The following is a 25000-nucleotide window of genomic DNA, read 5'->3' as shown; positions in this document are numbered from 1 at the left end:
GCTGTCGAGCGTTCAGCAGCCGCTGCAGAGCTTTATCATCACGATACGACTTCATCGCCCCCTTCACCATCAGACGGGTCTGCAGGATCTCCTCCAGCATCCGTGGCAGCACGCCCTTACGCACCGACGCCTGACCACAGGAAATAAACCCACGGCGACGTTCTGACCATCACATTTCCAGTTAAATCCCTCAGCTAATGTGGCTGACAACAAACAGAACTCAGCAGCTACCAATTAACATGGCTGCACCCAGAAAACGCTGTTTTATGGCTATTAAAGTATAAATATGGTCTGTTAGCAGAACTGGATGGACTGAGGTTTATTACTCCAACATGCTTCCATATTTATTGCGACATAATTCATTCAAATATTTTTGGAAAAAAGTTTTAAATCAAAATAACATCATTTACAAATTTCATGTATTCAGCAGAAAAGTGTTTGTTAAAATCAGTAAAACACACGATAAACAACAGCAGCGCAGGATAAAATACGTCAAAATTGTGACCGTGACGTTCGGGGGAGCAGCAGTAGCGTCTACTTAATAAACGGAGGTGTGATGATTACCTTAACGTACGCGACTCCGTTAGGAGACACCGTGATGTCATTACGGAGCTGATAGAGGAGATCAGGGGAAACGCGCAGAGACGTACAACCGAACTGAAACTCATCCGACCTGCGAGAGAAACGAAGGAACAGAGGTAAAAAGAATGACTTGCATATCTAAACGAAAAAGAAAGCGTTCAGTACCTGCAGTACGTAAACGCACAACTAAAGGATGCTATTAAACACACTTTGATTACGAGGCTTGTGGAATTATTTGTACATATGAACTTCGTTAATTTGCGGACCACATTTCTTACAAACTGGTAATCAATACACCCAAAATCAGAGACGAGGAAAGGCTGCTCACGTCCCGAGGCTGTCCACGTGTCCGAGGCAGGTGGAGTAGCAGTAGTTGTATGCAATGACGATGGAGGGATACAGAGACTGGAAGTCCAGCACCACCACAGAGTTACTATAGAAACGCGACTCCGGCTCCATGACCAGCGGGATGCACTGTGTTGCCCTCTGCTGGGCGCGCTGCTGTGTGCTCGGAGTGACGGGGATGTAGTTCATCGGCTTAGCGACGCGCAACATCATCGACTCCACTCGGTACTGCAGAGACAGACGCCGGTTAACTTATAAATAACATGCAGACAGTGTTACAGTGCAGACAGTGTCACAGTGCAGACAGCGTTACAGTGCAGACAGCGTCACAGTGCAGACAGCGTCACAGTGCAGACAGCGTTACAGTGCAGACAGCGTTACAGTGCAGACAGCGTCACAGTGCAGACAGCGTCACAGTGCAGACAGCGTTACAGTGCAGACAGCGTCACAGTGCAGACAGCGTTACAGTGCAGACAGCGTCACAGTGCAGACAGCGTTACAGTGCAGACAGCGTCACAGTGCAGACAGCGTTACAGTGCAGACAGCGTCACAGTGCAGACAGTGTCACAGTGCAGACAGTGTTACAGTGCAGACAGTGTTACAGTGCAGACAGCGTCACAGTGCAGACAGTGTCACAGTGCAGACAGTGTTACAGTGCAGACAGTGTTACAGTGCAGACAGCGTCACAGTGTCACAGTGCAGACAGTGTCACAGTGCAGACAGTGTTACAGTGCAGACAGCGTCACAGTGCAGACAGTGTCACAGTGCAGACAGTGTCACAGTGCAGACAGTGTTACAGTGCAGACAGCGTCACAGTGTAGACAGTGTTACAGTGCAGACAGCGTCACAGTGTAGACAGTGTTACAGTGCAGACAGCGTCACAGTGTAGACAGTGTTACAGTGCAGACAGCGTCACAGTGTCACAGTGCAGACACTGTTACAGTGCAGACAGTGTTACAGTGCAGACAGTGTTACAGTGCAGACAGTGTCACAGTGTCACAGTGCAGACAGCGTCACAGTGCAGACAGCGTCACAGTGCAGACAGCGTCACAGTGCAGACAGTGTTACAGTGCAGACAGCGTCACAGTGTAGACAGTGTTACAGTGCAGGCAGCGTCACAGTGTAGACAGTGTTACAGTGCAGACAGCGTCAGTGTCACAGTGCAGACAGTGTTACAGTGCACACAGCGTCACAGTGTCACAGTGCAGACAGTGTTACAGTGCAGACAGTGTTACAGTGTCACAGTGCAGACTGTTACAGTGCAGACAGTGTTACAGTGCAGACAGTGTCACAGTGTCACAGTGCAGACAGCGTCACAGTGCAGACAGTGTTACAGTGCAGACAGCGTCACAGTGCAGACAGTGTTACAGTGCAGACAGCGTCACAGTGTCACAGTGCAGACAGTGTTACAGTGCAGACAGCGTCACAGTGTCACAGTGCAGACAGTGTCACAGTGCAGACAGTGTCACAGTGCAGACAGTGTTACAGCGTCACAGTGCAGACAGTGTTACAGCGTCACAGTGCAGACAGTGTTACAGTGCAGACAGTGTTACAGTGCAGACAGCGTTACAGTGCAGACAGCGTTACAGTGCAGACAGTGTTACAGTGCAGACAGCGTTACAGTGCAGACAGCGTTACAGTGCAGACAGTGTTACAGTGCAGACAGCGTCACAGTGCAGACAGTGTTACAGTGTTACAGCGTCACAGTGCAGACAGTGTCACAGTGTGTACGGTGTTACTGTGCATGCATGTTAGTGTTACGGTGTGTATACAGTGTTACAGCATGTACTGTATGGTATCGTACACTGTACATACCTGAGATCCTCTGGTCAGCACGTGGTAGAACTGGATTCCGAAAACTCGTGCAAACTCACTGGTTCGTCCCACGATGTCCTGCTGCTGCATGAGCTGAATCACACCACACACTCTACTGACATAGTGATCCACCACCTTCCACCTGAGACACACACACACACACACAGTTTTATCAGTTACAGCTGGGTAAAAGTAAATAAACTTCATCTGATATAACTGTTCTGTAAGGTGGTCTACGTTTATGTGTGCCCACCTGTACAGATGTGTTTTATGGTCGAACCAGTCGGAGAGTGTGCGTGGGGTGTACAGAGGGAAGCGCTGGTGCAGCAGGTGAAATGCCACATTCTCAAAGCTGTAGTTATTCAATGCAGCCTGCACAACACACACACACAGACACACACACACAAACACCATAAGAAAAACTACTCACTATATAATTCATCACAATATTACTGCAAAGACTATTTATAGCATTAATATTAATAACGATAAAGCCGTTCACTGTAAAAGCACCTCCGTCTTCATGACTCTCCACAGATTGATGGTGATGCGCCCGACGATGTGAATCTCCGACATGGTGTCAGCACCATATTCATCCTTCTCTGCAGCGAAGCGGTTCTCCTTCGCATCTCCTGAGGGAAGAGCAAAAGACATTTCACTACATTACCCATAAACCACTGCGATAAAGCCGCTAAAACTGCATGTGAAGCTTAACAGCTCAGACCTGAGGTGCATTTAGTGCAGACTGATCAGGGAGAAACCATGAGTGGGGTTTCTGTAGCACTGCTGAAGCTGAGCATGAGTGATACGACAAAGACGGTCATTAGATTAAGATTATTAAGATCAATGACCTTTATTAGTCCCACAACGGGGAGATTTCACCTCTGCCTTTAACCCGTCCGTGCAGTGAATCACCACATACACACTAGTGAGCACACACACTAGGGGGCAGTGAGCACACCTGCCCGGGGAGCAGGTGGGGGTTAGGTGTCTTGCTCAAGGGCACCTCAATCATGGACTATGGCTCTGGGGATCGAACCGGCGACCTTCCGGTTTCCTAACCTCCAGCCCACGACTGCCCCAATTGATTGATATCAAATGTTAATTTTGATAACGGGCATTGGTAAATATTGATAAATATTTGTATAGACATTCACTGAAAGACGTTCTTCAGTCTGGTATTAGCAACAAAGGCTTGAACAGTTGCTACTTCAGTCCAGTAGGTGGTGATCTGGTTCGTTTACTGTCTAGAGAGGGAGGGAGAAGTCTAGCCATTCTCTCACAACATAAACAATCATGTGCAAAAGTTTGGGCTCGCCTTGTCAAACAAAAATTTTTATACGTTTTTATTTTTTCAACATATTAAACTCAAACAAACTGCAGTAAAATGTGCATATCTGATTTGCTCTAAGCACATCAGTTGATTCAACCAAATAACAACTGACAATCAATTATAGAAACAGTCCTTAGTTGCAGGAAGTGTCCGACGTTGTAGCCAATTGTATGGTCACTTCACCTGGCACCCGGGACAGCTGTTGGCAGAGATCCAGCCCCAGCGCTGAAGCCCGCTGCAGAAGGTAACCCCACGAATGCATCTGCACCTCATAGCCCACCAGGATGTCCGGGTCATATCTAGAGAGAGAACCAATTAACCCTCCGCAAAATAATGACTGACATGCCTCTCAGCCAATCACAGCTGCCTCGGAGCACTAAATTCGTCATCAAGAAGAAATAATGACCGGTTTATTAATCCTGTGCAATAAAACAAGCCTCAAAAATAATCCCAGATTATATTCATTCCTAAGTAATAACGTAATGTTCTTCTTACTTCCTCATGATGCTACAGACTTCTTGAAAGAGCTCCTTCTCATCCACTGTGTAACTGACCTGCAGCCCTGCAACACCAGACCTGACCAGCAGGGGCGCTGTGCTCCTCGAGCCTGCGCAGGATCAAAATAAATAAATAAATAAATAAACATGCTGTGATTTTATGTAAATCATTACTGACTGGCAGTTCACTGAACCAAGTGGAGGTACTGTATTGAAAGTGCAGACTGTAAGCTTTCAATCCAAACCACACGCCAGTCTGTGAAGGAGAGGAGATATTTTAGTAGGATGTGAATTTGATGAAAAGTTGTTTGTTGTGAACAACAAACGTCCTTTACATTTTTTGCTGCTTTGGTGATCTTTTGATGCCAAAACTAAGAGAAAACAGACAGATCTGCACTTCTGACTGTGCAGAATGGAAATGTAATTAATTAATTAATGAATTGCTTAATTAATCGCCGGACCTTGTCCTGCAGAGTGGCAGTCCGGGTCGATGATGACAGCTCCTGTGATCTGTTTGCTGTAGGAGTCGGGCAGCGTGCTGTCGCAGCTCAGGCAGTAGAATAAGGCACATACAGGGTCAAACTCGGGGTCAGGCTCCAGGTCCCGCCGAGTCCGCGCATGCAACTCCATACTCATCAATGTCAGGTGCTGGACCTGAGGAAGATCAGGAGAACGTTCAGAGAACCTCACAGCGGGAGAAGCCACAGTGCTGAAGAAAGTAAAGCCTGCAGAAGTCTGCCAGCTGCAATCACAAGGACACTATATGGACAAATATATGTGAACACCTGACCATCACACCTGCCTGAGCTCGTTGGTTGTCCCATCCCAAAACTATGGGCATTATTATGGAGTTGGTCCCCCTCTTCTGGGAAGATTTCTACAGATTTTGGAGAATATCTGTGGGAATTTGAGTCCATTCAGTCTGAAGAGCACTAGTGAGGTCAGACATTCATGTTAGACGAGAGGGCCTAGCTCACAATCTCCATTCTAGCTCAACCCAAAGGTGTTCAGTGTGGTTGAGGTCAGGGCTCTGTGAGGCCACTGGACTTACTCCACACCAAACTGGTCCCTCTGCTTTGTGCTCAGGGGCTCAGTCATGCTGGAACAGGGAAAGGCTCTTCCTCAAACTGCTGACACAAAGCTGGACATCATCCTTCATTGGAACTGAGAGCCCCAAACCCAAAAAGCAGCCCCAGCTCATCATCCTTCCTCCACCAAACTTTACTGCTGGCTCTGCATTCTGGTAGGTAACGTTCTCCAGCCACCAAACCAAGATTCATCATCAGACAGACAGAGAAGAGTCATTACTCCAGAGAACACGTTTCCACTGATCCAGAGTCCAGTGGTGGCGCTTTACACCCCTCTATCCGACGCTTGGCATTGCACATAGGGTTCTTAGGTAGCTGCTCAGCCATGGAGACCCATTTCATGAAGCTCCTGACGCTCAGTTCCTGTGCTGATGTTGCTTCTATAGGCAGTTTAGAACTCAATAGTGAGTGATGCAACAGAGGATCAGCCTTTTTTATGCGCTGTGTGGTTCATCACTCGGTGGTCCTGCTCTGAGAGTTTGTGTTTTCTACCTCTTGGTGGCTGAGCTGTTGACTGGGGCAGATCTAGCAGGATAGAAATCTCAAAGTGGCAAAGGTGGCATCCTATAGCAGTGCTACAGTTAAAGTCTCTCTCCAGTATGACCCATTCTATTCTGTTGAGACGTTTACTTTTTCACAAAACAGGAGACTGTATGCAACTCAAATCAAGCTGGGAGGTGTTCTGTGCTTTATTTCCTACCTCATGCAGAGCTTTAGCCTCCTGCAGGTTCTGCATGCTGACTTTAAATCCATACGAGTTACAGATAGACGGACCCTCAATCTGAGAGTTGTCCCTCTTGGGTACATTCAGACCTGTGAACTGATTCTGTACAGGAAGAACACAGGGCTTAACACTACACCTCTACACAAGTTAAGACTATATAAGACAGTCACACACATTCACATTTTACATTTCCATTTCTGGCATTTAGCAGACGCTCTTATCCAGAGAGCCTTACAATTTGATCATTTTACACAGGTAGGCCAAGGTAGTATTAGGTGTCTTGCCCAAGGACTCTTATTGGTATAGTGTAGGGAGCTTGAACACACCAACCAACAGCTTCATTATGACCACCTCCTTGTTTCTGCGCTCACTGTCCACTTTATCAGCTCCACTTACTGTATAGCTGCACTCTGTAGTTCTACAGTTACAGACTGTAGTCCATCTGTTTCTCTGATACTCTGTTACCCTGTTCTTCAGTGGCCAGGACCCCCATGGACCCTCACAGAGCAGGTACTGTTTGGGTGGTGGGTCACTCTCAGCCCTGCAGCAACACTAATGTGGTGGTGGTGACGTTAGTGTGTTGTGCTGATGAGAGTGGATCAGACACAGCAGTGCTGCTGGAGTTTTTAAACCCCTCAGTGTCGCTGCTGGACTGAGAATAGTCCACCAACCAAAAATGGGCAGCGTCCTGTGGGCAGCGTCCTGTGGGCAGCGTCCTGTGACCACTGATGAAGGACTAGAGGATGACCAACACAAACTGTGCAGCAGCAGATGAGCTGTCGTCTCTGACTTTACATCTACAAGGTGGACCGACCAGGTAGGAGTGTCTAATAGAGTGGACAGTGAGTGGACGCTGTGTAAAAACTGTATATGCTATTCATTTTTAACCTGTCCTGTTACTCTGCAAGGGGTCATGACAACTTACATAGTAATAACGTCAGGGTTGTTATTGGCTGCACCATCTTTAAGCTTCACCATGTGAAGGGCTTGAATTTGAGTATTTTTACCCAATTTTCTCCCCAATTTAGTCGTCTCCAATTCCACCCTCTAGTTAGGACTCCCTCAATATGAGATCTGTGAAACAAGCCACCAGAGCGAGGACAACTGTGCTCTCTAGGACTCCTGGCCACAGACGGCCATAGCATCACCAGAGATCAAACGCGCGGTCACCTTATAACAGGGCCAACGCTTAGATGGCTGCGCCACTTGGGAGCCCCAGAAGAGCTTGACTGATTGTGAATTTAAAGTGAAAATTAATACCTTCATCTGCGTGGTCAGCAGCACTCTCCGTAACGCATCTGTGTTGCTGTTCCTCCTCTGTTGTGCTCTCCTAGATTTGGTCTCCACTTCTGCTCAATAAAAACAGTCGAATAGTTTTAAAAGGAAAGTTTAGAAGAACTCCAATGAAAACTCTGCCACTGCACTTCTTTCACCAAGCTAAGAGGGAGATGGCAAAATATATGGCTGCTTGACTGAGGCTAAATATATTAATCATGATATTCATGGTCAATACTAAGAACAAATATTTAACAAGATTCCTCATCGACTTGGAAAGATGCCATCACTATTGAAAAGGCTTTAGATGAGCTAACTTGTTATCGCTAACATTACAGCTAACCAGTGCAACTGAATGCTGATGAAGACCTGCCGTCTCCCATAAGAGGCTTTTCCCCCTCCGTGGGTGATGTAGTTAACATGGTAACTTGTGGAAGCATCTGTCTTACATTTCTATATCTCATTTATTTTGAGAAATATCAGCTAAAGAACGTAGCCCAGTTAGAGTTTAACTACATACGCAATCTTGTCCTCAGCACACTTTAAGGTGCGTGTTTTACATTTACAGCATTTAGCAGATGCTCTTATCCAGAGCTGACTTTCCCTGATAAAGCATGACGAATACCTAAATAATCATTTCTGTATTCAAATACAGACGCTTTCAGCAAGTAATCGAGAGTCGAACTGCATTCAGAGGAGTAATCTACCTCAGGTGACAGGAATTTTGCAATCCTTTCATTCTTCAATGAAAAAGAACCACAAAACACCATCAATGATGATCAGTGTTCACTGAAACTTGGCTGAAGTAAATCTTCTCTTCAGTATTACAGACGGCTTAAGGACTGCATGCAGAGGATGTATAATTCTGTCTTCAAATGAAATTCATTACATCCCTGTGATCAGCTGTAATCTGCTTGATTAGCCCAATTATCTTGTTTACAATTTCACAGCTCAAAAGTATTCAAGAAAAAAAGGAGAAAGCGTTTAGGACAAGACGTGGTCTAGAGGTACTTTAACCAAGACAACGTTTGGTATCTTTTTCTTCAGCACATCGCCTATTTAACCTGATAAATGCTTTTTCAATTTAACAAACTGTGTCAACATACTGGATCAATAAACACACAAAAGACAAAAGACAAAAGTACACAACTTAATGTTTTCAAATAGAAATATCGACGCAACATAAAAATATAACTGCAATGGAAAACGATAGTTATGCTCCCTAACCAACGGTCCAAAGAGGTACCAGAGAAGGTTCCACCCCAGTGATGTGACGGGTACTATCCCAGTGAAAATTCAGTACCTTTATTCCATGAGTGTTCCAAGAAGTTCAAAAAAGACTTTGTGCAAAACTTTGTTATTAAATGTAAGTATTCCCTACCTTCTGTTCCAGGAGGGCTGTAGTCTACCTCGGGGTCTCCTCTGCTCTTCCTCCTGCTGATGACAGGAGTGCTGTGGAGGATGCAGGGACTGAGGCTGTCTCCATCCTGGGCTTTCATGTAAAACGGAGATGGACTGAGGAACTGCTTTGGCTTAATAATGTCTGGCGACTGACAGGAACGGTTGATGGATCCAGCCACCCTGGGAGATTCTGATCCAGCAGCCAGTTCCTGCCTGTCATCATCTGGACCAAAACTCTGATCTGTAGTTTGCTGCCATGGTGGTAGGTCAGGTGAGTCTGGAGAAGGTGTTTGTTTGAGGGAGTGCCCATCTCCCTCTTCTTGCCCTTTGTTTGCAGTATCCTTGATGCAACTCATGTCCTTTGGGCTGTTGTCAGATGCAGCACTTTCTACTGGAGATATATGGAAAGACAAATTTAACCCTTTTCTTCTGAGACTCCGCAAAGCTGACACTCTTTCAGAGTCTTCCTTTTTGCCCTCTGAAAGAGTTGAAATATGAGACCTTTCTAACTCCTCTTGCTGTGGTGACTTACTATCTGCTTGCTGAGATTTGCCCTGGTCTAAAATCACCAACTTCATTTTATTTGAACCAATTCTTTTCATCTCCCGCTGAAGGCACTCATACTGTCTCTTAGCATGGAGCCAAAGCTGTACCCGTTCTCGGCTTGGAGCACTTTTGCAGGGAAGTAATATTACTTTTGGATCACTGGACGGAGACGGACTGTGGTCCTTCTGATCTTTGGTGAATTTGGAGGAGTCAGCACCCCGATAATGCAACGATCCGGAACAAGTCATGGCAGAGAACGCAGTTTTCCAGAACTGCAGACCCTCTTGAGATAATTCGCTACTGAACTCTGTCAGATCTTTTGCCAGCCTTGTTTCCACCACTAACTTGCGTCCACCAATCTCTCTGTATGTTAAACACAAAGGAGATACTGTTATACCTGTACGTAAACAAAATTTTATATACCTACTTCAACATGCTTTGGTCAAGTTGAATCAAGAGAAACATTGCAGTTGCAATCTTACCTTGGCTTGAAGGGTACATCAGAAGGGTCACTGCAGAAAGGTTCCTGGTAGGTGGCCTCCGAAAGGTCCAACTCGAGCAATGTTGTAAGAATCTCCTCGCGATTGGGAGGGGACATCAGGGGTTTGAGGATGTGAGCTCCTGCACTCTTCTGAGCCTGACTGCTGCTTCTTAGCTGTGACAGAGAACTGACAGACCGTGGAGAACTGCTGGGAGTTGTTGATGTGAATGCATCGTTTCCATCCAGCAGGTCTCCGTTTGGGGACACGCCATTGTCAGCGAAAGAGACTGAGGTGAGGGGTAAAAAGGGATCAGTCCCATATAGCAGATCACTCTTTTCACAGTGGAAGTCTTGAAAGTGACTGCCATGCATTTTACCCAATGAGACTCCCCACTCTTTGCCTCTTAAAATCTTCTCTGAGTCCAGCAGAGACAGCGAGAACTCATTGGGAAACCCTTCCCCATTCCCACCAGAGGATTTATCAAATAGTTCGGGGCTAAGAGGCCTGGGCTTCTGCCATGCTGATTCATGCAAGGAGCTTTGCACAGTGTCTAGCACCTTTTCTTGCAGGTTTTCCAAATCTGAAGATATGGCCTCCTGCTTGACATCACTGAGGAACTTCTGAGGCAAATTCTTGTCCGTTAAAACAAATCGGCTACTGGAATACAGACCAGAGAAGTCAGCCTGGCCGACTGCATTGATATCAAAGCTGTAATTATGAGGTACCTCAGGAGATAAGCTATCTTCAATTGAGTAGCAGCTGTCAAAACCAGGATCAGACAAAAATCCAGGGCTACCATCTGAAAGAGGAGGTTCCAGTTTCACAGGATTATCTGGTTTAGCGTTCTTTCCTTTTCTGCTTCGTGACTTTGGCTCCTTTGGCATCTGATTTCTTGGGACCCTGGGCTTCCTTGTTGCAGATGAGGGAGCCCTTTTAGGTTTGGCAACATCAGAAACTTGCTTAGTGGTAGATACACTCTCTGATACAACAGCATCTCCCGCCTTCAACTGTCTCTTTTGGAGAAGTTCCTTCAGGACAGCAAGTCCAGGAGGTATCTCTGGGTGAGGCGGCGTCTCTCCATTTTTTGGCTGTGAATGGAGTTCAGCAAAATGAGGTCCATCTGTTGAAATATTCATCGACATCATAGACTCAGGAGAATTTAACACTGCTTTTTCTCCCACCTCTTTCTTCTTGGGTGCCCGTCGCCTGGGTTTGCCAGATATCTTTGGTGCTATTTGGGAAAGCTGAATAGCTTTAGGGCTCTGTTCTGCACCCGAAGGCTCGGACTTAAATTCATAAGGATTAGGGGAAATGTTTCCATCTCGACTTACACTCTCTGACCTTGAACTGGACCTACTATATGTTATGACTGAGCATGGTTGTCCAGTACTCTTCGCAGCTGGGGAGAGAACACTATTTAGAGATTTTATAACAAAAGGATCTTGCTCGTTTGAAGCAGGTACACTGAAGCCAAATACATCCCCAATGTTAGATTCACACTCCTCTGACTTTGGTTCAATAGCTGATGGTAGTGCTTGTGAACTTGAAATGCTAAGCTGAAGGTTTTTCTGGTGGGAATCTGGATGTTGGTAGGGAGTCAAATCATCAGATGAGGTCTGTGTGGGCGTAAGGTTATCAGCTGGGTGCAAAGACTGTGAATCACTCTGTGACTCTGCTATTGCAGAAGAGTTCTCTGATCCCTCAACCTGCTTCTTCTTGCGTGATCTCCTACTCTTCTGAGAAGTGCTGCCAACATCGGTTCCTTCTCTACTTTCAGTGTCTTTCTTTGGTCTTCTTGAAGCTCTGCAAGTGTTTTTCATTGGCATGTCCCCAGTCACTGTAGAATCCCTGCCAGCTAGCTTACGAGTGGTTTTAGTTTTTCTTCTTGGGCTTACGTCAGAAATCTTCTTTGATCTCGATGTCTTGTTTCGGTTACGGATGCCTCTTCCATAGAGGTTTGTGGACAGACCTTCATATGGCGAGCCAAGACAAGGATCACTATACGGGTTTATCAAGTGATCATTGTCATTTGACTCTAAAAGGGGGTCAGTAGGAGACCAGCATCGAGGTGGGGTTGAATCAGCAGGACTGGGTGCTCTCTCAGAGAGATAACCCAACTCCACCATTACGTCCGAATACTCCGTGCAGAAGTCATCAGTGCAGTCACCGTAGCACGGCCAAGGAAGAGGCAGTTTTGGTAAGGCTACTTCTGATTTCACCTTCTGTTTTAAGGTCCTTCTGACCTTACTGCCTTGCACAGATTTCGGTTTTGAGGAACTACTGACTTTCCCTGATGGTGGCGTAACCTTGGCCTTCCGTTTGGGGTGTTTCTTTACCTTTGGCTCTGGAAGAGGGTACTTGACAGCTGGTGACTCTGGAACCTTGGGCCAGAAACTTTTCAGAGGGGCAAGTTTGTTATACTGGTCAAGCTTCTCTTGTGTCAGTAACACATATGGCTCATCTGCTCTGATCTTGGCCATCTTTACCAACATATTCTTCTGCCCTTTAAACCTGTTAATTATAATGTATTTGATGATAATCGGCGGCTCTTTTTTTGACAGCTTCCTCTTTTTCTGACTTCCAGTGAGGACACCATTTTCTTTAAGGCTGTCTCGGCGTACCAGGGCTTGTTTGAAGGAACGAGAAATTGAGTGATCACCATCCTCACTGTCATAACTCATAGCTTTACGTTTTGTACGTAAAGTATACTTGCTACCTGGCAAACTGGATACACTGGTGCAAGCTATTTTGGCAGGAAGATCTGCTAGCCTGTCCTCAATAGAACATTCAGCTGAAGCTTTGTCTGCAGCTGGATCAGACTTTGCAAGGGTTGGGTTTTGCATCTCAACTTTCTCATCAGTTTCTTTGTTTGTGTGGTCTGGTAAGTATGTGGTACACCCTGTGACATCTTCACTTTTGGGGGTTTGGGGGATTTCTGTTGGACTTGCCCGCTTTTGACCTGCTGGACTGCTCCTCTTTTTGTTCAGCTTCAGCCTGGACCTTCGTTGCTCTGGATGATCCAAGCTGCAACAGCCATCAACAGTCTTACTTCCAACCTGCTTTTTCACAGGCCTTGAGAGGCAGTTTGAGAGAATAACACTAGGGAAGAACTTGTAGTGCGCTTCTTGTTGGGCAACTATAGTCCTTTCTGTTTTATTTTCCTGGTAATCCTCATATCGGATCTTAAGCTCCCCAACATCATCCTCCTCGATGCCCTGGCCCAGTTCACCTACATGAGGTGCCAAAGGCTCAATGTCCTCCATGGGGCTTGGTACTTGCTCAAAAGTCCTTTTCACCGAGTTTCTGCCGTCTTTTTGAGTCTGCTCCAGTTCGGTCATGGAAGGACAGTTTCTAAGCTCAGAAAAGCTCAGTGAAATGCTCTTGTGATTCTGCAAGACAGATATGTGATTCTTCTCAGCATTTTTGATGCTGCTGTATTTCTTCCTGCTCTGAGATAGCTTTGAGTTTCCAAAGGCCAAACCATCCAGATCTGGTTGATTCAGGACAGTTGCTTTGTTCTCACTAGTAAAGAGCGGGAGCTCCTCTGCTTTGTCAGCACCCATCTGGGACACATTTGGTATATTGCACAGGATGGGGTGCTTGACTGGTGGGATGTAAAGGATCTCTTTATTCACTTTCAACCCAGTTAACTGTTCACTGCCTTCTTGAACCTCAGCAGGAAAGTTCTTGTCAGCTGATTCCTCCTTATCAAGTGAGAGGGACTGCCTGTGCTCAGGGTGCTTGCACTCAAGAAGAACTTTGGCCGAGGATGGAGGCTCCCGGTGAACAGATTCACTTTGGAAGTGTTTTTTTCTTCCCAAGATCTTGTCATTTGCCGTAAGAGAAGATTGAGCTCGGGAACCTTTGTCAGTTAATGATGAATCTGCAAAAGAAACCAAAAATAAGTAAAATAATATTTTGTCAAACTATTCCAAACCATATGACGGTGTGAGATATTCTAAGGTTTTAGGCATATTGACACATACCGCTGTTCTCATCTGCAGCTCCGTCCAGTTGGGGAATGGACAGGTCACCAAAGAGATCGTTGTTTCCGCTCCATTCCATCTCTTCCTCTGATGAGTCGTGCTGCTCTTCACTGGAGCTTTCGTTTGCATCTTTTGGGATCAATCTGCACAACAAAGCAATGTATAATAAAAACACACTTCTGCTCAAGCCAGAGGAAGACATCATTCTGATTTCTGTAGGACTGCCTATGCTTTTTCATCATCACCAATCCTCAATATCAACAGTAACAACAGTGTCACAAAGACAATCTATGGACTAGTTTTAAGCTGTTCACACTTGACAGTATGATTTCAAATTGTAACATTATGGTAAAGGGGAGAAAAAATTGAAAATGTAAGCCTATAAAAGAGAGAAATAAGCTTACACGGTGGTATTTGGCTTTTCCAATGACTAGAGAAGATTAAATACTAAATATTTTAAATGGAGGAATAACTGCAAAATCAGAGCTATGCATTTGAGGTTATATGTCCCAATTGTCTCCTGTAATCGCCACAATAATAAATCAATGTGTCCAGACAGGCTTTCACACCCAGTATATATTCTCTTATATATATGAAAGTTGATGGGATGAAATTCCCAACAAACCCACATCCCCAGAGGATAAATAACTGTGTGTCCCCATGATTCCTTTGTAGCCTTTTAATGTCTCCCCACCCTGATAAAAATTACACTCAATATAACAAACATGCACATCGTTACAACAAAAAACACTAATATGATCCGTACCGGGTCGAAGGTGCCAGAATATCACTGTCCCATCTTTGCGACATCAACATGCTTAGCTCCGCCTCCTCTTTCTCGAGCTCAGGCACCGCCTCCTCCTCGTCACTGTTGTAAGGGCAGTTAGTGCTACTAGACAGCTGCCGACCGGACGCAGATCTAGACATGTCTGCCTGAAAGCCATCATCAGCAAGCCCCTCAAGCAGGTCCACCATGGCCTGGTCCTGGCTGTTATCTGTGAGGCAAGCAGGAAACCTCTTCAATGAGAAAAAGATTCTCATGTCTGTGAGAATCAACATAGAGCAGCGTCTTCTGACCACTTTAACTCATTACTACTATTCTCCCCATCGACAAGTGCAGCCTTTCCAGCTAGTAAGTCTTGTTGCTTTCGAGCGCAGATTAAAGTCAGGAATAGGTGTTGCAGTGTGATTAAGGTCAGCGTTAGCAAAACGTTGCGTTTTATGGTCCATTTAATCAAAAAGTTAATGTTGCAAAGTAAAAAATAAAAAAACACCAATTACGATCACGCAAATACAATCATGCCAATAGGTTCCATTTGCTGTTAGACACGTCGGCTATTCTTTCAGTCGACTGAAAGACTAACTGAACTCAAGTTACAACAAGGGGAGCATCTACCTCGCATCTAGACCGTCTAGACTGGTGTTCTAACCGAAGATGACTGATCGCAGCAGTGACTACATACCGAGAATAGCGGACTGACTGGATCTTTGAGAAGAAGGGAGGAACGTCTGGCTGCTCTCCAACAAACTCAGAATGGCCTCTTCGTCTACGATGGCCACCTCTGCGTCTTTTCCCCCAGACCTTTTATTGTCTAGACAGACAGACAGACAGACAGACAGACAGAGAGAGAGAGAGAGAGAGAGAGAGAGAGAGAGAGAGAGAGAGAGGTATGACATCATTGCCATCATTAGTGGCCAGCAGTGAGACAGTGAGGAGGGGAGGGGAGGGGAGTGGTGCTGTCTGCAGAGATGAGGTTTCTTCTGCAGTCTTGGCAGCAGATTTAGTGAATACAGACCAACAATGTGTAGCTAAAGCAGAGAAACATGATGACACTCACACTGGGCGATGTAAGTTAATGATGGTGATCAGTTAGCAGTTAAATTTCTTCCACAAAATCTAATTATAGCATCTCCTACGTGAAGAAAATAATGGTAGAAATAAAATAATTAGATACGACCAGGTTTTCAGCATTTTCTCAATACTTATTCAGTGGAAAGGCAGACGACTTTATGGCTTTAACCCACTCAGGTCCAGTTCCTCTTGCTGTTAGCATGGCTGCTAGCCGTCCGCTAATGCCTTGAGTCAAGTCTTTCGACCAGTCAGAGGCTGTGTTCCTGACTCGTTCACCGTTCTGAGGCTGTGTTCCTGACTCGTTGACCGATCTGAGGCGGTGTTCCTGACTCGTTGATCGATCTAAGGCTGTGTTCCTGACTCGTTGACCAATCTGAGGCTGTGTTCCTGACTCGTTGACCAATCTGAGGCTGTGTTCCTGACTCGTTGACCAATCTGAGGCTGTGTTCCTGACTCGTTGCCCGATCTGAGGCTGTGCTCCTGACTCATTGACCGATCTGAGGCTGTGTTCCTGACTCATTGACCGATCTGAGGCAGCATTCCTGACTTGCTGACCAATCAGAGGCAGCATTCCTGCCTTGTCGTGGACAAGAGGCATCTGTGTGTTTTCTCTTTGTGCTAGTGCTGCCGGGTGTATGAGGCTGTCCGCTTCCTATTCGCCAGCTTCTGTTCAGATTTTTTTATTCCACCTTAAAAGGTGCAGCAGTTATTTTAACTTCTCATCCGATTGTAACTGCAGCACCATTTAAGGTGGAATGATGAAATTCAAACAAGAAGCTGGCGAACAGGAAACTACAGAGCGGTACTGTCATTTGTTACCTGAACTGAATTGTTTTAGAAAACAAAGAAAAGGTCATAATAAAAAAAATCTGATGCGTTTCCAACGTCACTGTTGCAGCCCTACTTTAAAGGCGATAATCACCATTTTGGGAAAGGAACCGAGAGAGAAAGCTAATTTCCTTTTTTTAACAGCTGGTAAATATGCTGGGAATTTGGAATTGCCGTCTAAGAAATGTGCCTGTGCCCATTGGTCAGTATTTTTTCACCTTTGAGAAAGAGAGGCTGAGATGGACAAACCAGCGCCCACAGGTGAAGCTGCTGAAGGGACTGTACGACCTCTCACTGAGAGACCTTTGGGCCCAGGTGTGTGCAGTGTCTCACCTGGCGGCGTGTCCTTGTGCACCTCCACCTGGCTGGCAGGAACAAGGGGCAGGTCATCAGGGCTCAGAACGTCAGGGTGGAGCGACAGTTCAGGAAACTCATCATCATCATCATCAACTACAGATCCACTCTGAGTCCTGGGGAGAAAACCAGCACAGATCCCAGACCAGCTCTGTGAGAAAAACCCGATTAGAGCCGATTCGGCTCCGCCTGCTCGGAGATTTCAGGTAACATTCTATCTGCGGATGCGCTGCGGAGTCTCACGACCTGATTTTGATCTGTGAACGTAACACTTTTCACTGTTCAGCTGAGGTTAAATCTGTATAACCCACCACTTCATCCGGAGTCATCCCAAAAATCCGTCCATAAACATCACGGCACACGGGGAAAAGGGCTGGTGAACGTTATTATCGTCTCCCGGTTACGATGTGATTTATGCTCTTCAACACTCAGCCTGAAATGACTAGTTAGTTCTTATTAGATTTATTGCTTCCACTTTCACTTACTATTATTATTTTTTATTATTATTTATATATGCCTAATAGTAGCTTTAGACTTAATAATTTGTTATTATTTATTCAAACTTTTTTTGGCAATTCTTTCTCCTTTATTAGTACAAATTACTTTACTACTTACGTTTCACCTTTTTATTTTAATATTTATTTCAATCCACTGTTCTCTGTTCTAACACTCGGCTAAACTGCACAGGAGGGTCACCCTCAATGTACTCAGAGTTTACAGAATGACTGACTGACATTCACTGACGGATGGACTGACTGACAGCCTGACTGACTAGTTGATTGAGTGACTAATTCAAGGATTGACTGACAGGCAGACTAACAGACTTGCTGACAGACAGACAGACTGTCAGAGATACAAACAGACAGACAGACAGACTAACAAAGTTACTGGCAGACCGACAGAAGTGACTGACAAACAGAATGCTTGACTAACAGACTGAAACACTGCCAGACTGACTAACAGACAGACTGCCACAGAGAGAGACAGACTAACAGACTTACTGGCAGACCGACAGAAGTGACTGACAAACAGAATGCTTGACTAACAGACTGAAACACTGCCAGACTGACTAACAGACAGACTGCCACAGAGAGAGACAGACTAACAGACTTACTGCCAGACAGACTAACAGACTTGCTGATAGACAGACTGCCACAGAGAGAAACAGACTGACTGACTAACAGACTTACTGGCAGACCAACAGAAGTGACTGACAAACAGAATGCTTGACTAAATGATTGAAAGACTGCCAGACTAACTAACAGACTTGCTGATAGACAGACTGTCACAGAGAGAGAGAGACTGACTGACTAACAGACTTACTGGCAGACCAACAGAAGTGACTGACAAACAGAATGCTTGACTAACAGATTGAATGACTACCAGACTGACTACCAGACCTGCTGACAGACAGACTGTCAGAGATACAAACATACATTACTTACAGACTGACTAACTAACAAACTTACTGGTAGACAAAGAGAAGTGACTTATAAACAGAATGCTTAACTAATAGACTGAAAGTCTGTCAGACTGACTAACAGACCTGCTGATAGACTGTCAGAGATACAAACAGACAGACTAACTAACAAACTTACTGGCAGACTGACAGAAGTGACTGACAAACAGAATGCTTGACTAACAGATTGAAAGACTGCCAGACTGACTAACAGACTTGCTGATAGACAGACTGCCACAGAGAGACAGACTGACTGACTAACAGACTTACTGGCAGACCAACAGAAGTGACTGACAAACAGAATGCTTGACTAACAGATTGAAAGACTACCAGACTGACTACCAGACCTGCTGACAGACAGACTGTCAGAGATACAAACATACATTACTTACAGACTGCCTAACTAACAAAATTACTGGTAGACAAACAGAAGTGACTTACAAACAGAATGCTTAACTAATAGACTGAAAGACTGCCAGACTGACTAACAGACCTGCTGACAGACTGTCAGAGATACAAACAGACAGACTGACTAACTAACAAACTTACTGGCAGACTGACAGAAGTGACTGACAAACAGAATGCTTGACTAACAGATTGAAAGACCGTCAGACTGACTAACAGACTTGCTGACAGAGACTGCCACAGAGAGAGAGACAGACTGACCGACTGACTAACAGACTTACTGACAGACAGAAAGAAGTGACTGACAAACTGAATGCTCAACTAACAGACTGAAAGACTGCCAGGCTCACTAACAGACAGAATGAGACAGGCTGACTAACAGATGTACTGACAGACAGGTAGATTAGTTGATTGACTGCCTGACTGACTGATTGATTGATTGATTGATTGCCTGACTGACTGATTGGCTGGTTGACTGATTAAATCTGGTAGTGTCTGTGTGAGTAAAACAAGGACTGGATCATTTGAGCATCTTCTAGTGATCCTCTCAGCCTCTCACGGTCACACCTGTCTGATCTGGACCAGGTCTGAGCGGAGGACTAAACTCCGTTCAGATGGACCTGTTCAGAAAACTGTCTCAGTGAGTGTGTGGGGATGTTAATCTGGCCATGAGTGGACCTCGAGGACATTTTGGGGGGATACTGGCTCTTTAATGGAGTCTCCCTGCTGGCAGTAACAGCTCAGGAGAGCTGCAGCTGCAGCGTTAATTAATCTGGCTGCTAATGACTTCAGCGGCGCGGGAGCAGCTTCAGAGTCAGGAGACTCAGCAGTGATTAAAACAAACTCTCTATACTCTCTCTCTCTCTCTCTGTCTCTCTATGTGTGTCTCTCTCTCTCTCTATACTCTGTGTGTCTATCTCTATATACTCTCTCTGTGTCTCTCTCTCTCTATACTCTGTGTGTCTCTCTATCTCTATATACTCTCTCTGTGTCTCTCTCTCTATATATATTCTCTGTGTCTCTCTATCTCTATATACTCTCTCTGTGTCTCTCTCTCTATACTCTGTGTGTCTCTCTATCTCTATATACTCTGTGTCTCTCTCTCTCTATACTCTGTGTGTCTCTCTATCTCTATATACTCTCTCTGTGTCTCTCTCTCTCTCTATACTCTGTGTGTCTCTCTATCTCTATATACTCTCTCTGTGTCTCTCTCTCTATACTCTGTGTGTCTCTCTATCTCTATATACTCTCTCTGTGTCTCTCTCTCTCTATACTCTGTGTGTCTCTCTAACTCTATATACTCTCTCTGTGTCTCTCTCTCTCTATACTCTGTGTGTCTCTCTATCTCTATATACTCTCTCTGTGTCTCTCTCTCTCTATACTCTGTGTGTCTCTCTAACTCTATATACTCTCTCTGTGTCTCTCTCTCTCTATACTCTGTGTGTCTCTCTATCTCTATATACTCTCTCTGTGTCTCTCTCTCTATACTCTGTGTGTCTCTCTATCTCTATATACTCTCTCTGTGTCTCTCTCTCTCTATACTCTGTGTGTCTCTCTATCTCTATATACTCTCTCTGTGTCTCTCTCTCTCTATACTCTGTGTGTCTCTCTATCTCTATATACTCTCTCTGTGTCTCTCTCTCTCTATACTCTGTGTGTCTCTCTATCTCTATATACTCTCTCTGTGTCTCTCTCTCTCTATACTCTGTGTGTCTCTCTATCTCTATATACTCTCTCTGTGTCTCTCTCTCTCTATACTCTGTGTGTCTCTCTAACTCTATATACTCTCTCTGTGTCTCTCTCTCTCTCTATACTCTGTGTGTCTCTCTATCTCTATATACTCTCTCTGTGTCTCTCTCTCTATACTCTGTGTGTCTCTCTATCTCTATATACTCTCTCTGTGTCTCTCTCTCTCTATACTCTGTGTGTCTCTCTATCTCTATATACTCTCTCTGTGTCTCTCTCTCTCTATACTCTGTGTGTCTCTCTATCTCTATATACTCTCTCTGTGTCTCTCTCTCTCTATACTCTGTGTGTCTCTCTATCTCTATATACTCTCTCTGTGTCTCTCTCTCTATACTCTGTGTGTCTCTCTATCTCTATATACTCTCTCTGTGTCTCTCTCTCTCTATACTCTGTGTGTCTCTCTATCTCTATATACTCTGTGTCTCTCTCTCTCTATACTCTGTGTGTCTCTCTATCTCTATATACTCTCTCTGTGTCTCTCTCTCTCTATACTCTGTGTGTCTCTCTATCTCTATATACTCTCTCTGTGTCTCTCTCTCTCTATACTCTGTGTGTCTCTCTATCTCTATATACTCTCTCTGTGTCTCTCTCTCTATACTCTGTGTGTCTCTCTATCTCTATATACTCTCTCTGTGTCTCTCTCTCTCTATACTCTGTGTGTCTCTCTATCTCTATATACTCTCTCTGTGTCTCTCTCTCTCTATATATATTCTCTCTGTGTCTCTCTCTCTCTCAGCAAGCTTGGACTGAGTGTCACTGTCCTGCCCGAGGCCACCTACTGTCTGAGGGGCAAAGAAACAAGCTTTTAAAACCTAGAAATTAGGTTTTTTAGCACCAGCCACAGACGGTCTGTATCCCGCAACTGAGAGACGCTGTACAAAAGCCAGACCTGCTTTGAATGATGTGCAATTTGTCGACCTTATTATTAGATTTGTGAAATATAGAAAACTAAAAACTGCATTTGCGGTATTTGACAGTATTTTTAATGCTACTTACTTTGTTCCAGAAAAAGTAAATATCATATCGCCACACCGGTCAGCTCTACAAACACATTCAATGATCAAGAGTCAAATATGATCAGGACTGCCAAAAATGATCAATAAAAAATTGATGCTCACACGTCAAACTGGTTCTCCCTCAGCATCTGTTTAAACCTCTTCATGAAGATCCGCTCGCTCTCCACCTGCTCCACACATGGCCGATCTGGAACACCACACATACAGAGTAAACACATACACAGAATAACAGGAGGACCACAGCGTGACCTGCGAATAACAGACTACACTACAATCTGGACACCAAACACGTTAAAGCAAGGTCTAAACAGGCTCAGTCCATCTCTGTAGCTCAGTGGTCTCCAGCCCTGGTCCTGGAGATCTTCCTTCCTGCACAGTCTAGTTCCAACTACAATCTGGTGCACCTGCTCCAGCTAATCAGCCTCTTCCCAAGTCCCTGATTGGCTGGATCAGATGTACTAGTCTGTGTTCAGACTGCTCTGATCCCCAAATCAGATCTTTTGAGTCAACTGTCTACTCGGTTGTCTATAAGTGATCAGATCAGATTTGTGTGTCCAGACATCACCAGTCTATCTGCACAGATTGCCATGGTAACGACGTATGTGTCAGTAACTACGTAGCTGGTGGTGACGGGGATTTCAGGCGTCATCTCCCCTCCAAACTCTCAGAACTCTCTTCATCATGAACCTCTGTGGCTCTTCCTGAATCCCAGCAGTTCATCTCTCTGGATTCGACCGCGTCGCTGTTTGTCGTGTTTGAGTGACGGAAAAGACACTTTGAAATCCGTCCGGAATCCGTCCGGACTGCGACGCACCAGGAAAAACCTGACAGGAGTCGCATTTCAAACCCCCTAAGACTGTGGTTTGGATCTGATCTGCAAAAATCAGATTTCCTGTTCCAGACTCTCAAAAGTCAATCTGGATACGAGAGAAACCAGATTTGGACTAGGAGTCTGAACAAGGCCTTAGAGTCGAGGAAAGGGCAGGGCAGGTAACTGGACACAGGTTGGAGCTTAAGTCATCAGGAAGGCAGATCTGCAGGACCAGGTTGGAGCTGAAAACTGTGTGAAAGGTTTAGTCCATCTGAGAAAATGACCTGCAAAGCTGTGTATCTGGGCAGTAAACTGTACTATAAATATTAATAAACCAATAATCAATGCACTGTGGTTGTTCTGTGAGTGACCGTAAGCCCACCCTGAGAGTGAGGGGCTTCTATCTGGGAGCTCTGGTTTCTCTCTCTCCTCCGCTGCTTCTCGTCCTCCCAGATGGCCTGCAGTCCAGGATTCCTGCCAATCTGATCTGCACGCACACGCACGCACACACACACACACACACAGGCACACACACACACACACACACACACACTGGTGTAACTGCGTCTGCACACGGCTTCAGCTTTATTATTATCATTATTATTGTCATTGTTGCTGTTATGCAGGTCTTACTCTCTATCTCCAGTCGGTTTAGAACGTCTGCAGCCACAGCGTCCACCTCCAACTCACACACACTGACCCTCGCCACGTCCTCCATAACCAGAGAACTACACACACACACACACACACACACACACACTTTATCATAATATCAATTATCATACATTATCAATATAAACACACAACATTTGTCAATTCACAACTAAAACACAAGTTAAAATGCAGAGAAAATATTAATAATAAAGGTATTCATAAATTAAGTACTTACTAGAATGAAAGTATGAATATTCAGAAGTTATGATAAACTGAATAAAGTACAGATGAATCACACCAAGATGAAAATAATGCAGAGAATTCACTGAAAGCACAAACACTCATAACTTATGGTGAACTGAAAACACTAAGACTAAACACTGTAGACTGTCTCCCACATCCTAAAGCACCTAATAGAATAAAAGTATATTCACAAATTATGATGAACAGAAAAACCCACAGCATATACTTCAAATTACGAAGCACTGAATAGAGCGAAGCATGAACTCACAAACTGTGAATACACAAAGACAAAAATATTAGTAAATTATGATATGATGAACCTGGGTAAATTATCCTCGTCCCACCGGGTGAAGGTTCCCCCTAGAACACTGTCATTGAGTTTGGAGGTGCAGGAGCTTCTCCACGGACTTCGGCTCTCCACCGCACTGTGACCCTCTGACACAGAGAGACACAGATTCAGACACTGATTCAGATTCAGGCACTGATTCAGATTCAGGCACTGATTCAGATTCAGACAGTGATTCAGATTGACACTGATTCCGATTCAGACACTGATTCCGATTCAGGTACTGATTCAGATACAGGTACCGATTCAGACACTGATTCAGATTCAGACCCTGATTCAGATTCAGGTACTGATTCAGAGACAGACACTGATTCAGAGACAATGACAGATTCAGAGACAAAGACAGATTCAGAGACAAAGACAGATTCAGAGACAAAGACAGATTCAGAGACAAAGACAGATTCAGAGACAGATTCAGACACAGATTCAGATACAGGTACAGATTCAGAGCAGATTGAGAACAATACCTATTTTTGGGACTTTAAACTGATCTTGGACTAAATCCCTCGCTCTGAGTGACCCCACACCTTAATTGAGATTATATTATTAAAACTAATGAGTGAAAATTCCATTCTGTCACTACCAAATCAATCATAGCCGTACCCAACTGTCCCGAACGTCTGAAAGGCTCAGAGAACATTTAGAGATTCAGCGCTGCAGATCTGGACATTAGCTCATTCGCTTTAACCATGTTGTCATAACACTGGAACTACACACACCCGCGGTAATGAAGCTGAGCTACGTTAAACTTGCGGCCGCGGCTGCAGCAGGTGTGCAGAGAGAACATTAGAGGTGAGCTGAGCCTTTGTGGAGGGAAAGTGGGCGGGGCCTCCTAATCTGTGCGTGCTAATCTCCGGATGGGATTTCCTGCTGCTTCATTAACTCTGGAACTGGGTGAAGTGTCACCCTGACACACACACACACACACACATCTGTTTGATCTCTGCAGACTTTCCCCAACATCAAACGGCTCAAACACTCAACACACCCCCCACCACTCTCTCCCACCGGACAGACGCGGTCAAGGCCGCTGAGAGATGACCGCCACGTTACACCAGCTCACTCTCAGAGCAGCCGCGTCTTCAACTCGACAGGCCGAGTTTATTCATTAGTGCTGCGTATTAATTAATAATTATATATATCATGGATATAATTAAACAGTTACGATGTATTTATGATGATCTTCAGAGCGGTTCTGGGAGGTTTGGTGTG

The 25000-nt window shown here is 45.0% G+C and overlaps 1 protein-coding gene across 1 annotated transcript in view; it reads right to left on the bottom strand.

Moving 5' to 3' along the window:
• rev3l (REV3 like, DNA directed polymerase zeta catalytic subunit) overlaps positions 1-25000 on the bottom strand; it is a 63327-nt gene that overhangs the window by 19648 nt on the left and 18679 nt on the right. Inside the window, exons 5-25 of the mRNA XM_037537431.1 lie at positions 23763-23877; positions 23179-23273; positions 22928-23032; positions 21837-21921; positions 17088-17224; positions 15538-15666; positions 14841-15069; positions 14075-14217; positions 10089-13971; positions 9041-9969; positions 7645-7733; positions 6361-6486; positions 5034-5226; positions 4571-4682; positions 4259-4374; positions 3256-3374; positions 2996-3114; positions 2743-2884; positions 911-1155; positions 565-673; positions 1-130 (exon numbers count right to left, since the gene is read on the bottom strand). The exon at positions 1-130 is cut by the window's left edge and continues 77 nt beyond it. Coding sequence (XP_037393328.1) covers positions 1-130; positions 565-673; positions 911-1155; positions 2743-2884; positions 2996-3114; positions 3256-3374; positions 4259-4374; positions 4571-4682; positions 5034-5226; positions 6361-6486; positions 7645-7733; positions 9041-9969; positions 10089-13971; positions 14075-14217; positions 14841-15069; positions 15538-15666; positions 17088-17224; positions 21837-21921; positions 22928-23032; positions 23179-23273; positions 23763-23877 — 7350 coding nt within the window. The remainder of the gene's footprint in view (positions 131-564; positions 674-910; positions 1156-2742; positions 2885-2995; positions 3115-3255; positions 3375-4258; positions 4375-4570; positions 4683-5033; positions 5227-6360; positions 6487-7644; positions 7734-9040; positions 9970-10088; positions 13972-14074; positions 14218-14840; positions 15070-15537; positions 15667-17087; positions 17225-21836; positions 21922-22927; positions 23033-23178; positions 23274-23762; positions 23878-25000) is intronic.

Source organism: Pygocentrus nattereri, chromosome 4 (genome assembly GCF_015220715.1).
Source record: "Pygocentrus nattereri isolate fPygNat1 chromosome 4, fPygNat1.pri, whole genome shotgun sequence".
Classification (NCBI taxonomy): domain Eukaryota; kingdom Metazoa; phylum Chordata; class Actinopteri; order Characiformes; family Serrasalmidae; genus Pygocentrus; species Pygocentrus nattereri.
The sequence above is the reverse complement of the archived record's forward strand: the minus strand, read 5'-3'. Positions and strand labels throughout refer to the sequence as shown.